General features: G+C 37.7%; 1 protein-coding gene across 6 annotated transcripts in view; it reads right to left on the bottom strand.

Annotated features, from left to right (window-relative positions):
- The window catches only part of TBC1D5 (TBC1 domain family member 5), a 257561-nt gene that overhangs the window by 38934 nt on the left and 203532 nt on the right, over window positions 1–15095 (bottom strand). For all 6 annotated transcript variants that reach the window (XM_062602061.1, XM_062602059.1, XM_062602060.1 and 3 more), the window contains one exon: window positions 9947–10110. In XM_062602061.1, the coding sequence (XP_062458045.1) occupies window positions 9947–10110 (164 nt within the window). The remainder of the gene's footprint in view (window positions 1–9946; window positions 10111–15095) is intronic.

Here is a 15095-nt window from a genome sequence, read left to right on the forward strand (position 1 = left end):
TCATCAACATGAAATATTTTAAGTACAGTATTTTTCAGATAAATCCTACAGACATATGTTTGGTTCCTTTGGACTTGCATGCACAGTGAACTCGAGTCATGCTTTTATTTTACACCATTTTAACTCCTGATTATTATTTTGTTTTACACCATTATAACTCAGACTGCTTCTACAATCCCTGGATAGTATGAGGTGGCTCATGTAGTGATGTCTTTCTTTCTTTTTTAATTTTATTTAATCTCTTAATTTCACTGTGTAGTGCTAGTAGGCACAGTTACTCAGATTAGCAAATAGGACTTTAAACTTGCTGATACTTATTTTACTGATTTCCTAGTATCTGAACCCTTTACGCACAGACAGGTACGCTGTCAGATTAATAAATGAAACAGTGGTATAGTTATCCACTTTAAAGAAGGATAAGGGCAATACAAAACCTACAGAAGCATACTTTTCTTTTTCCCCCTTTTCTCTTTGCTCTTATCATTACTTGGGCCTATTGCTTTCCCACACAAATTTTGCTCTCTGGCAGCACTGTATGTCCCACAGTACATCAGGAGACATCAGAGTCAGCACAAATGAATTAGGTAAAAAGTAATCCTCAAAGTCTACATTCAAAAAGCAGTGCTCCCCAAATTAAAGCATTTCAGGGCATAACGCATCTTCTTCTGCTCAAAGCAGTGAGTTCAGAGGAATAATAACCTATTTTAAAACCCGAAACAGAACTGCCACTGCATAATCTTTAGTGGACATACGTCTGTGACAGCTCTCTGAAAATGGTGGGGGAATGTTACTGAGAAAAAGAAGAAAATGAGAAGTCAACAAAATATCCACTGTGATTGCTACGAGCCAACTTAAACCAGGTTATGTACCAATACTGCAAACAAATTTTTTTTTGTTTGTTTGTTTTGGAGGACTCTGATTGAAAACAAGTACCAAAACCAAGAAAAGAATTTTATAATACGGATAAAAATGTTCAACAAGGATGAGACCAAGACGAACCTGCCAATAAATTAAAACGCTAGAAGGCATTCACCTGCAGAGGCACATATTTTTGGGCATTAGCATGTTCCAGATTTCCTCTGTGTGCTTTTAGTAACAACAGAAAGGGATGGCATCATACAAAGCTATGCACATGTAAACAGAACCAACATATTATTGTTAAAGGATTAAATGAATAAATAAAAAAGGCACCCTTTCAGTGCTTGAAAAACCCAACTCATAAACCAGCAAACAAACCCCAACAAAAATGAAAAGGCTGCAACTCTAATTCACAATAGTCAATGACCCAGAAACCTGCCCTTCCAGCAATCAAATTTCTAATCCTTTAGTTAGCATTGTTCAAGGAGACACACGTTTTTAAAATGCAAGAAAAATTATGGTTTTCTTACTCTTTAAATTTGAAGATGAGTGAAATATATATACCTGTCTTTTAATGCATTATGTATTGGTAGCTTTTCTGATATGCAAGAAATAAGTTTGTGGTCAGCTATTTCTCTTCTTGTTCCAAATCAGAATAACTCTTTGTTCCTCTTCTTTGCCCTCTAGTTTTATGAAGACAGAGGACAACAAGGTAAAAAATATTTATAATTTATATTTATAATCTTTACTAAGAAAATTAGTGACTTTGAGGCAAAACACCTGTTTCATTGTGTTGATACGTAATAAGGTATTTATTTGATTTAATGTCTTTTTATGTAAAAATATTTATGGCAAGTGATATTTGGAAGAAAATGAAAGATGGAGCCTCAGAGGATCATCCCTAGTCCCCTGAAAGACCCGTTTCATTTCAATTAAAATCCTGAAAATAGCTGAAACTTTGGCTCACAGCTTCTAAACACCAGGTCCTGCTGTTGAATTTCCATCTTGAACAGTTCAAACTCAATTTGCTAGTGTCGCACTGTTGGAGTCAGCTTAGTTTGCTGGAGACATTAGTGGCAAAGGACCATGGGCTTGGGCATTTTCCAAAGCAGCAGTCTATGCTGAACCTACCACTGGAACAGCTTCCAAGGGCATCCGCTTTGCTGTTGCAGAGCAACTGTGCTACTGGATAATGACTAGAACTTGTTTTCATCTAACCTGCATGTATTTTCCACTTAAACATACTCCACTTCTGTCCTCAGATAACCTTACCTAAGCAGGAAGATGGAGAAGGATGAACATGAATAACGGAGAAAGCTCTTGCCTAGAGACAAAGAAAGCAGGGATGGAAAGAGATCTGTTTTGCAAGCAGACACAAGACATATGAGTCTGCTGCCTGCACAAGTCCACCTGCTGGCATTGCACTATGGGACTGCCGAGAAAGAGATGGAAAACAAAAAGCATAAAAAGCTGGAAGATCTACGGAAAACAAAAAATTGTGCATAACTGACTGGATGGGTAGGCACTGAACAACTGAGAAAATGCATTTCACTTGGTAAGGGAATAGATAAGAACAGAAAGAGCTGTAGGGTAACAGAAATTATCCCTTTGAACAGAAATGCTGATAAAAGGTTTCTCTCAGTGTATCACAGTATCACAGTATGCTAGAGATTAGAAGGGACCTCAAAAGATCATCTAGTCCAATCCCCCTGCCAGAGCAGGAACACCTAGATAATGTTACACAGGAATGTGTCCAAGTGGGTTTTGAATGTCTCCAGGGAAGGAGACTCCACAACCTCCCTGGGCAGCCTGTTCCAGTGTTCCGTCACCCTCACTGAGAAGAAGTTTCTTCTCAAGTTTAAGTGGAACCTCTTGTGTTCCAGTTTGCACCCATTACCCCTTGTCCTATCATTGTTTGCCACTGAGTAGAGCCTGGCTCCACCCTCGTGACACTCCCCCTTTATATATTTATAGACACTAATAAGGTCACCCCTCAGTCTTCTCTTCTCTAAACTATAGAGACCCAGCTCCCTCAGTCTTTCCTCATAAGGGAGATGCTCCACTCCCTTAATCATCTTAGTTGTCCTGCACTGGACTCTCTCCAGCATAGACTTCATTAGCTTAATCATATTGGAGTATTTCCTCATAAATAATAAAACTGAGACATTAATTTCGATGGTATGACTGTAAGCATTTTGGAAATAGCTATAAATAAACACATAGGCAAATGTTTTGGTATCACATCTGAAGGGCTTTCTGCCCATCTGGTACACACATTGCTGGTCTTTAAGACTGCATAAGCCCACTGTGGCAAATGTGAGAGAAATACGAACAGGGGAAAACCCCGACTGTTTTATGATTTTTGAGCTCTCTGAAACAGTGTGTATTAATATAAGTATTCTTGAGTGCATGTGGATATGGAATGATTAATATACAGATATTCCACAACGAACAAAGTTCATGTTCCATGCTTCCTGACTGGATTGCTAAAATATTTAATTAAATGTTATTGAAATGGTTGATTAGGTGTCATGTACTTAAGTAATTGTTTCTTAATTTTGCTGCCTGAATTAACATAAATTTTAGTATACACCCAGTTCAACATACACCCAGCCCTTTATGAAGGACTCTCAAAGTACACTGTTTGTTAAACTTACACTCATTTACATTTTTTAAGCATCAGTTGCAAAATAGTTTCACTAAATCCTTCTCTGTCCAGGATGGCCATATTTGCCCTTTGATATGATTCCTAACATGCCTGAGGATGCAGACCAGATCAGGAGCTTTTATTTAGGGGTTTTAGAATCTTTTATTACATTATTCAGAGTTTAAGGAGGGTAAAACTTAAGTATAGTGATTAGGAAGGGACTGCAAATACACACTATTTATACTACATTGTTAAAAGAACAGAAGTACAAGTTTTGTTGTTTATATAGGGAAGGATTTGATTTAACCAAACAGACAAAAATATGAATCAAGCTATTAAACACATACCTACAATTTATTTCAGTGGGAAAAGAATCTCCCAAACACAGAAACCCTTTCCGCTCAGAAACCCCCAATAAAAACAAGAGCCTGATTTAGAGAGATGTTTCTCATCCATGCCCACGGTTTTGTGGAGAGTTGAGTGCAGGTCTCAGCTTTTCACAGAAATGGACAGTAATTTTGTGGTGATATCTTAAAAGATCAGGATGAAGGGATGAGATTTCCACTGAACAGGAAAAAGGGCAGCTCAAACCACCAACACAGATCCTCAGCTGTATTTTGCTTTGCCACTGGAATGCTGAAACATTAGCTTCATGATCAATGTATGGGAAGAGGTCACACAGAGCAAGTCCTGTACCTGCTTCTGGAGTGAAGGATAGCACTTCTTGCCTCCCAAGTCACTTTGATCCATTTGTAAACACTGCTGACAGTCTCATTCGTTCCTAGTTTTGGTAGTTTTTAAATTCTCCCTGACAGTTTTAAGGGGCTGCCCAATAATTTGAAAGGTTCTTACTTCTTTCAAATGATATCATTCTAATTTGCTGCTCTGCAGAAGTTACTTGCAAGTATAACTCAGCTGCATGTAGCTGAAAATCCCTTGTACCAGAGAAAGATGACAGTTTACATTGACATTTTTAAAATCTTCCAAATGGCCCCACAGATCTGTTCTGTATACATCTTTATTGCTCATAATATGACAGAAAAAGCACTGCAGAGCCACTTGAGGTTTTATTCATTTTTTTTTTCTAAGCAATTAACTTCCTGTTTTTATCACAGTACAGTTTCTTTCCCCTGAAATGAATCACTCCAAAACAGATAAGGAGCATTAGGATTCAAAGCTGCCACTCATGCATACAGCTGTCGTTTCACTAAATTATGTGAAACTTGCAAGTATTTCTAATAAAAAAATCTAAAAGAAAGCTTATTTTTCCTTGTACTGTTTTCAGCTCTTTCATTTGACTTACAGCATGCTGTGGGAGCTGAAGAAGGCAACGGAGAACACAATCACACTTCCAAAATATCTGAGAGGTTTTTCTACAAACTCTGTTCACATGACCTGGCAGCACCTCAGATTTAATACTCTTTTCATCCATCCCTAATATTAGACAACCGCTGAAGTACTGACTAAACTGCATTTTTTCAGGTGTCTGAATTGGCCCATCACACCAGAAGTCCAGGTATTAACCGCAGTTAAATATTAACTGCAGTTAAATATTAAGGCATTGAAGCTCATTAAGCTCAATGGCGCTGCGAGCAATCATCACGTTTTTAACTTTAGGACTAACAAATCCAACATACTGATCAAGGAATTGACTGTTGTATACTAACTGACTCCGGGCACATTTTATGATGCTTAATTAAAAAAAAGGCATTTCATCATAGCATTTGTATTTCAAAATAAACTTTTGGCATCCTTAAAATTTATTAAAGAGATTTTAAAATAGTCAGGGAAAGATATATGGAACAAAAAAGTACCCAAGATGTGTACTATGCACAAAAGGCATGCTCTTCTTCAAAGAAATTTTTGCATGCATGATTTGCTACTTGTGGTTGTTTAGTATTTATTTTACTATCTGTTTGATTTTTGTATACCACTTCTACTCCAGCAAAACTGTCGTGTTTGTATGCTTAAACACAGATTCCTAGAACAGTAGAGCAGATGACTATTTAATTGAAAATAATGACACACATTAATTTTCTAACCTGTAGGGGTACTAAAAACTAACTTCAGATTAGCTATGTAAATCACAGACAGTAACAGTTGTTTCTATCTGCTTGTGGGACAATAGCATACGCTGTCAAACTTGATTTAATTAAAAAGTCTGCACAGTCAAAACCAGCATGATGCATGACATTTTTGTTCAGGATTTTTTGCTAAGAAATGAGGATTCCAATAGGCCGTGTCTGTAAATCATTCTGGTAAAGAAAATAAACTGCTCCAGATTTTCCTTAGACATGTTTCCTTCTTGGGAATTTTTTAACTAACATATTTTCCAAATGGCTAATTTGATTTTTCTCAACTTGAAACCTTTTATGAAGAAATTTACTAATTAAAATATACAGTTTCTCCAAATCCCAGATTCGTTTTTAGTCAAAACCATCTTTCTTCCGTGGTTTTTCTTTTTTAATGAAAGGTTTAAAATGTTTATATTGTTTAAAATTGATATATTGTTGCCTGAAAGTTCCCTCTCTGGCATACCTCTATGGCTGAAAGCAATTTACAGAATATTTGGCCAGAAACTGAGACCAGCCAACCTTATTTGTCAGAATCAACGTCTAAGTAGCTTTCCTATTTGCCAAAGAGAGTGGTAGACTGTCCTTAATGGTTGCTGGAGATGTAAATGAAACATCATGAGAAACAAACGGACCACAAATGCACCCCATTTCTCAACTCTGCTGAAAAGGAAATGGCAGTAGGCAGGCAAGAAGAGGAAATTTTCTAAGACTTTATTCCAGCAAGACTGACCCAGCCAGAAGATAACGGGCACTGCTGAGCATTATAGATTAAAAGTTCCTGTTCATGTTTATGGGAAGACGGCTTCAGCAAATGCAAACTAAGTTATACCTGTCAGAAAGACACAAATTGTATAAAGGGGTAGGGAACCATCTCAATGCTGAGCTCAAAACAGTCTTTCAGTGGGCCTCACGTTAACATACAGCTGAGTGCCACTCAATAGTAATGTGAAAAACATCAGGCTACCGAGGGTTGCCAAAACATGATCTGATGTTGTGCATTCAGCCCTGAGGCTGTAGATCCACTTCCTTAACTAAATAAATCAGAGGACATCTGTTTCTGACAACAGCACTAAAAAAGTATTTCCACTGATCTTTGCATTTGAGAGGAAAAAATATCTAGAAGACTAAATATAATACAAGTGTCACTACCTTAAGAAGTCTGTAATATGAGGAATGGACATATCCTTTTCCTGGAGGCAATGAATCAAGTTAAGCATCAATTTGGATCACAACTCTCCCAGAGAAAGTCCCAACTTGTTGGACCAGCTTTAGGAAGGAAAGAATTTAGACAAGTCACATTCCAGTTTATCCCATCACAGGATCCCAGAATGACTGAGGTTGGTAGGGACCTCTGAAGCTGACCTTGTCCAACTGCAATTCAAGCAGGGTCACTGTGTCCAGACAGCTTTTGAGTATCTACAAGGATGGAGACTCCATAACCTCCTTGGACAACATGGGCACAGTGAAAATATGCTTCCTGATGTTCAGACAGAGCCTCCACTGTTCCAGTTTTTACTCACTGCCTCTTGTCCTGTCACTGGGCTCCTCTGAAAAGAGCCTGGCTTTTTGCACCCCCCTTCAGGTATTTATACACATTGATAAGATACCCCAAAGACAAGAAAGAATTTCTCAAGGCTGAACAGTCCCAGGTCTCAAAACCTTATGTCATAGGAGAGGTGCCACAGTCACCTCATCACGTTTGTAACTGAACTTTTCCCAGCATGCCCATGTTTGTCATGTACTGGGGAACTTAGAACTGGACCCAGTACTCCAGGTGTGACCTGTGATGATTACATTCCTGTTCATCCCATGACGATGTTACAGTGATGTCCTCTGGTCTGTGAAAATCACTTTTTTTTAACTCCGTGTTGAAGGATGTATTTTCATTTATGTATTCCATTTCCATTGATTAGAAATGTAAAGATGAAGGGAAAATGGATTCTCTTTCATCCACTACACCAGGAATGCCTGGTTTTAAAACCAGCTTTTTGTAAAGTGATGCACAACTATGTTCCAACAAAGGTAATTTCCCCAATACTTAACAACATAATCGGTATAATTTAGAGTAAAAAGGTAAAACAGTTTAGTTTTATAAAAAAAACCCAAAGACCTGAATTCACACCTTCTTTTGCCTCCAGAAAATATCTGTAAATTAAGCAACTGGAGAATACTGATGTAACTATTACGGGACCTCAGAATAAATTCTCTGGGGTTTTCTTCTCTATGTGGAAAATGAGGTATCAGGAGAATTACAGTAAAACAAAAAGCAAACATCATCCTGAGCAATAGACAACATATTTAAACCCTTTCCTCTTGAAGCTGCTACCAAATCCTTTTTCCTATATTAAAGGTCATTCAAAAACTGAACATAAGGAAATAGATTTTGGTAGCCTAAAACCTTTTCTAGCTTTTAATTATAAAATGCTACAATGAAAATTATGTATCATAGTTCAAGAATTATTTTGAAAATTTATGCTCTCCTTGGTTTATCATTATCAATCTACTGAATAATCTACAGATCTTTTCTAACGAATACGTATTTGTCTAATATTCTTGAAAAAAGCATTAATCAAATATCACTTTCATTTATTTAATTATTTTTTTTAACCTGAAAAACATGTTAATCATTAATAGATCCTAATTGAGTATGACTATTATAATGGCAAATTCTTCTATGTTCAGCCTGGAGAAGAGAAGGCTGCGTGGAGACCTCATAGCAGCCTTCCAGTATCTGAAGGGGGCCTGTAGGGATGCTGGGGAGGGACTCTTCATTAGGGACTGGAGTGACAGGACAAGGGGTAATGGGTTAAAACTTAAACAGGGGAAGTTTAGATTGGATATAAGGAGGAAATTCTTTCCTGTTAGGGTGGTGAGGCACTGGAATAGGTTGCCCAGGGAGGTTGTGAATGCTCCATCCCTGGCAGTGTTCAAGACCAGGTTGGACGAGGCCTTGGGTGACATGGTTTAGTGTGAGGTGACCCTGCCCACGGCAGGGGGGTTGGAACTTGATGATTTTAAGGTCCTTTCCAATCCTAACTATTCTATGATTCTATGACTCCCACTAAAGAACTATGTCTCTCTCCTTTAAGAACTATGGAGGAGCTATTCTTAAACTCTACTAGTGCAAAATGCCCAAGTTCTGGCCTGGACAAAGGTCGCAAATGAAAGCTGGATTTAGATCTTGTTAAACCACATAAAAATAGAAGTTCAATAGTCATATATTTATTTTTTTTCAACTCATGAGGACATGAAGATAGATATCAGAGTTGTTGTTTTAGCTTTAAATTCAATTCGTCTTAAATGGACACAAACCAAAATTATAGCTTCTTGTTGACTAACCACAAAACACAGCTTTCCTTTAGACAACATTATAGCATGTGGAACAAGAATTAAACCTTCTCTTTCAGTGAGCAAAACCTGAACAAAGTTGTGCAAAGTTGTGCATTTCATCAGAACAGTTTTAGTATCAAATTGAAAAGATGGTGTGACTATTAATAAAGATTCTGCTGTTTAAAGACAAAAATGCTGAGATGTTCAGATTGAATTTCTGCATAGTATTTATCTTTGAACACCTAAAGAATGCTGTAATCACAAATATTGTTACTACAATTCCTACTCATTGAAATCAATAGGAAGTTATACGAGCAACCATTTGAGAAAACGGAATGGAGAACACCACTATGCCTTCACCTTACAAAAAACATAGTTTTCCATCTACTATATATCTGGTTTCTAATCATCAAGAAGAGAGTGGGTAACATAAAATAAACAAGAATCCTCCAGCTCCATGGTATATAAGGTTTATCAAAGTAATGGTCCTAAAATATCTCTGATGGGATGAGAATTTCTTTGGAACACACCCACAATAAGAGCCGATTTTCTTGGATAAGAACAATCTGTTTAAATAATAGTTTCTTGTGGCCAAACGGAAGGTCAGGGCAGTGCAAGAATAGAACTGTGACTGCACACTACAGATGCTACAGACACTGGGAAACCTCTCATGTATTAGGGAATTTCAGGGACAACAGATGGACATATTTGGATCTGCTGAGCATTCATGCTTCCCACTGAACTGTTTATTAACTTCATGAGTACACCAAAAGTCTAAAAAAGCAAATACACTTACAAGACTTTTCTTTCTCACAGGAAACAGGCTCTTTCATGGTTTCATTTCAGGTAGAATTATAGGATGGAAGCCTTAATGGAGATGTTACTCAAAAGAAACAGTTGAAATAGATTATTTCTGCTTTTGCCATTAATGTGTGCTTAGGGAAACATTTACAAGTGCAAGTGCTTAATGAATGGGAAAAATAATTGCCTCTAGCAAGTAATGCAGTGTGACATTAAAACAACTTAAAGAACTCACCGATTCTTTTCTGCTCATAGTTTTGCTTTGGGAACGGGAGCGGGAGATTGTATTGAAAAAGGAATCCTTTTTTGATGCAGACAAAGGTGGAGATCCTGTAAATTCACGTCCTCCAGACAAGCTCTCTATGCTTGGAGATGAACTGATGTTTTTTGAACTTTGGCCTGTAAAGCAAGTATAAAGTAACAAAAGAATTAATCAATGGGCTGTTCCTTTTCCCTGTAAATACTTCCTTGTCTTAACTGACATTCACTAAGATTCACAGGTAGCTCAACACAGAATGAAATGTTGAGTGTGTCAGCATGCACTGTGAGATTGAAGGACTACTCTGACACAGAATAGTGTATATATAGATACACAGACAATTACAGATACATAGATACGTACACAAACACACAGTATCCAGAGTGTGGATGCTAAATTATATATATATATATATATATATATATATATAATCAATATAAATACCATTTTAATTTATATACCCACAGGCTGAAAACCACCTCTTGCCTGTGTGGCATGATGAGTACCAACTCATAATAAGAAAAATAATCCGATGTCATAAACACTGCAAAGGAAACCCTTATTGTCTCAACAAATAAACTATAAAACTTGGCAAAGACAGTTAAGAACAATAATGTCAGATTCCAAAAATGGGTTGGACACTGAACATCTAGATGACAATATCTAGGCTTACAAAATGAAAAAGTAAATTAAGTTTGGGAAAGAAAGAAAGTTCTCATGCTTCACATTTTAAGGCCATCTCTAACTAACAGACATTTTGATGAAATCTACCCACGAGTTGCTTTTTGTCATTTCATGCAGCTTTTCAAAAGAATCTAGTGTTGTCCACTGTCGTAGTGAAGACATCAGAGTAGATGCCTGGGCTGTTACACCACAACACTGCATGCAGGCAATCTTTTGTAAGGACCATTTCTTCCAATTGAGGCCCACGGCATGTTTTGAAATATTTAATTTAAAATTTTATTTTGATTAGCTCCGGAAGAAAATAAACCAAACAATTAATATGCCTGTTTTCATTAACTTTCATTAAGAAAGTGCTGAATTAGGACAGGTGCTAGTTTAAAGAAACCTTTCTATTATGTGTATGAGGAAGTCAATCTGGAGTCAGCCAATGCAGTTCTAGAATTTTCCACTCTGAAAAAAATTAAACTAAAGCTCTAGAATTCTTCCCTTCTCTTGTTTTGTGCACTATTCTGATGAGTTTGCGTTTGTTCTTTTTCCTTTCCTTTGTTTTTAGTGCTACCATCTAAAGAATTAAGAATAGTCCTCTGAAATCAAATCACTCAGATGTCTCAGGTGCAGCTTCATCTCCTTTGCAAGGTTGTCATCGAATTCACAGAAACCAGTAGTTTCCCACCATCTACACCAGCTTTACTCCCAGATAAGCAACAGATTACCGCAAAGACCTCGCAATGTATTTAGTCTTTTGTCATTGTGGATGCACTACCAGTTCTGAAAACACAAAACTAACTCCTTTTCCAGAATGGGTTACTGTTCCCTTCATTATGCACTGTGGTCTTCCCCTACGAGACAGGTTTCTAGAGGGTAAAAGAAAACTAAAAGACAAAGAAATGAGAGAATAGAGGCAGAAAATGCTTCAGAAAACACAGAAAGAAATTTAGATTTAGATACAAGAGGAGACCAGCTCTGCTAAGATCAAACATGTTAAACCAAAGGAAACAACTAGAAAAAGTTACTCACACAGAAACATCTCAAGTCACTTAAGATCTAGAACAGTAACTGTCCCCAAAGCGGCATGGAAGTCAGTGGTGCTGTGGTTGGCCACCTGACTGGCGGTGACAAAGCTAAGTTCTCAGTGGTGTCTGACCTACACAGCATATATTGCACAGCTGCAGCCACATGAAACCAGCAACTCACATTTTCTTAAGAGAATAAATGCAGATCTACTTAAAATGTCCTCTTAGCAAGAAGACTGTTAAATGCCAAGAGACTGAACTGCCAAAATGTCACATGACAAAACAGACGAAAAAAGGACAAAATGCAACAAAGGATCTAGGTTTAATGTTCTTGACTTCTTCTGCAAGAAAATCAGCATATAAAGTGCTTCCCACCTTCTCCTTCATTCTCTTCTACCTTATTTTGCTCATCTCTCCCTTATTATGCCCTGCTTCTCATACCCCTGCGGACCTTCCTCTGTCTACCTCTCCTCTTCTTCAGATTCTTCCACATTGCCTCTTCTGCTTCAAGTTCCTTATTCCAACTTCTTCCATTATATATTGTTTCCTTCTCACCAACTTAATTAACTACTTTTTAATGTTTCTTCTTAGCCCTCCTCTAGTTAGTTACCACCTATCACTTAGTCTGAACAGCTTCCTTAAAGTGCAGGAGACAGAGGCTTAACTTCTGCCTTCACATTTTATAAAGAAACAGGGTATGCATTAATCATATGAATATGCATCTTCAGTTCTATAAGTGTAAGTGGAAAAGGAGAATACACTGCGTGGCAAACGGCAATAATATTTATGTCAGAAGGAAGTTTTTTTAGAAGATTTCTAATTTTAGGATAAAATCATGCCACTTGGCAACACCATTATCCTTACAGTTGCCTTTACATAAGAAGATGACTTTTTAGGCATTTCATAGGCAATTTACAATGGAACTGTGGTTTTACAGTAGGTAAAACTTAAAAATAGTTTGGAACAGATGGAATTACATATTTTAGCAAATAAAGCATTTTTAAAAGAAATTCACACAGCTAAGACAGAGCAGCCAACATAAATGCTAAATTTAAAAGAAATCTATTTCGTGGACTGAGTAAAGTACAATGAAAAAGTATTTTATTATGTATAAATCAGATTAAATGGACTTTCTTTTCCATCCAAATAATAAGAAGATAACTTCCACGTAGGATGAAGATTAAAAAATCCCCAACCAAAAAAAAGAAAAGAGTTAAATGATGAACAGTGCATGTTTTTCACATATGTCTCCACTTCATGGCCCATGCTTAACCCACTTCACCTGCAAAGAAGCAGATTATGTGTTAAAATTTCATCTAATTTGAGAGAGAGACACTTTAAACATATGTGAGGTACCGATGCACATGAAATAAAGAGTTTGGTAAAATGACGGAAAACATGATTTGTAGGGAATTTTTCCTCTGTATATTCTGTCTTTCAGTTCTAAGGAAAAAAAGTCCAAAATATAACAGGAAATTGAAAAGACAAGAGAACGATCCTTATGGCCACCACTTTACTTACTAAATAGCTACTCTTCAAAAGATTGATCAAAGTTTAGAGGAATGGAATATACAACTACCTGCATAACCAAACAGGAGAAGAAATATGTATAGCTGAGATTTCGTGGACAGAACAACACAACTGTCTTAAAAGGGAATTTGCTCAAGTAATACAAAGAGCTTTGACTTATCTGGTTCTTATGGACCATAAAATATAACAAGAATGAAAAAAAAAAGCAGTACAAGATGGAAAGAAAGCAAGATACAGATTCAGTAAAACAGAGGTGATAAAGATACTATTTCTGTATGTTTTATACACAGGTAAGAGGAACATTTAGGATGCACCTTATCCTCCTTCATGAATAAGCAAACCTGAGAAAACTATCACCAGGAAACACTAGATTTTTATTCAACTTCAACCATGTGAACAGTGCTATGACACTATACGATTATCTGGGGATGTGATCAAGAATTAAGCAAGACAGAAAGAATAGCACTTATGAATAATTACAGTGTGTTGCAAGTCAGCAGAGTTCTTGGGATCAATTTCCAGGGGAGTCATCTTTTCTACAATTGTAAATAAGAAAGTGGAAAGACAAATCACACCAATCATCATTCGGTTGATACGCTGGAGGGAAGGAATGCCATCCAGAGGGACCTTGACACGCTTGTGAGGTGGGCTGATGCCAACTTTATGAAGTTTAATCATAACAAGTGCAAGGTCCTACACCTGGGTCAGAGCAATCCCAGGCACAGCTACAGGTTGGGCAGAGAAGAGATCCAGAGCAGCCCTGTGGAGAAGGACTTGGGGGTGTTGGGTGATGAGAAAATGAACATGAGCCGGCTGCAGTGTGTGCTTGCAGCCCAGAAAGCCAACTGTATCCTGGGCTGCATCAAAAGGAGGGTGACCAGCAGATCGAAGGAGGTGATCCTGCCCCTCTACTCTGCTCTTGTGAGACCTCACCTGGAGTATTGTGTGCAGTTCTGGTGTCCTTAACATAAAAAGAACATGGAACTGTTGGAACAAGTCCAGAGGAGGCCACGAGGATGATCAGGGGACTGGAGCACCTTCCGTATGAAGACAGGCTGAGAAAGTTGGGGCTGTTCAGCCTGGAGAAGAGAAGGCTGCATGGAGACCTCATAGCAGCCTTCCAGAATCTGAAGGGGGCCTATAGGGATGCTGGAGAGGGACTCTTCATTAGGGACTGGAGTGATAGGACAAGGGGTAATGGGTTAAAACTTAAACAGGGGAAGTTTAGATTGGATACAAGGAGGAAATTCTTTCCTGTTAGGGTGGTGAGGCACTGGAATAGGTTGCCCAGGGAGGTTGTGAATGCTCCATCCCTGGCAGTGTTCAAGACCAGGTTGGACAAGGCCTTGGGTGACATGGTTTAGTGTGAGGTGTCCCTGCCCATGGCAGGGGGGTTGGAACTTGATGATCTTAAGGTCCTTTCCAACCCTAACTATTCTATGATTCTATGATTCTACATGTTTTCCCTAATGTAACAAAAAAAGCTATCTATCATTTTTCCAACACAGACTTTTAGTAGAACATTTAACTGAAGTCACTGTGACGATTTTGAATTCCTTCAGATTTATTATGTGTGCATCCATTTCCAAGGCAATAACAAGCCTCACCTAACTTTGGAAATAACACTATAGCACCAGTGCAGAGATTTCAGGATCTTGGGACGATTACACAAAATGCCATTTGTATCTTCTTTGTCATGTGTCGTACTTATTTCGTATCTTTCTTATTAAGCAGTGTGGTATGTTTTCCTCACTCAATAGCTAAACAAGAAATTAGTTTGAGAGAGTTTCTAGTATCCTCAAAAGAAAAAGAAAAAAACACCAACCAAGAACTCTTACCCTCCATGTAGAATAAAAATGTATAAAGTGATGTATACTAACCAAACTCATCTTCTTTAG

Source organism: Pezoporus occidentalis, unplaced genomic scaffold, assembly GCF_034315485.1.
Source record: "Pezoporus occidentalis ecotype Australia unplaced genomic scaffold, CSIRO_AGI_Poc_V1 ctg75, whole genome shotgun sequence".
Taxonomy (NCBI): domain Eukaryota; kingdom Metazoa; phylum Chordata; class Aves; order Psittaciformes; family Psittacidae; genus Pezoporus; species Pezoporus occidentalis.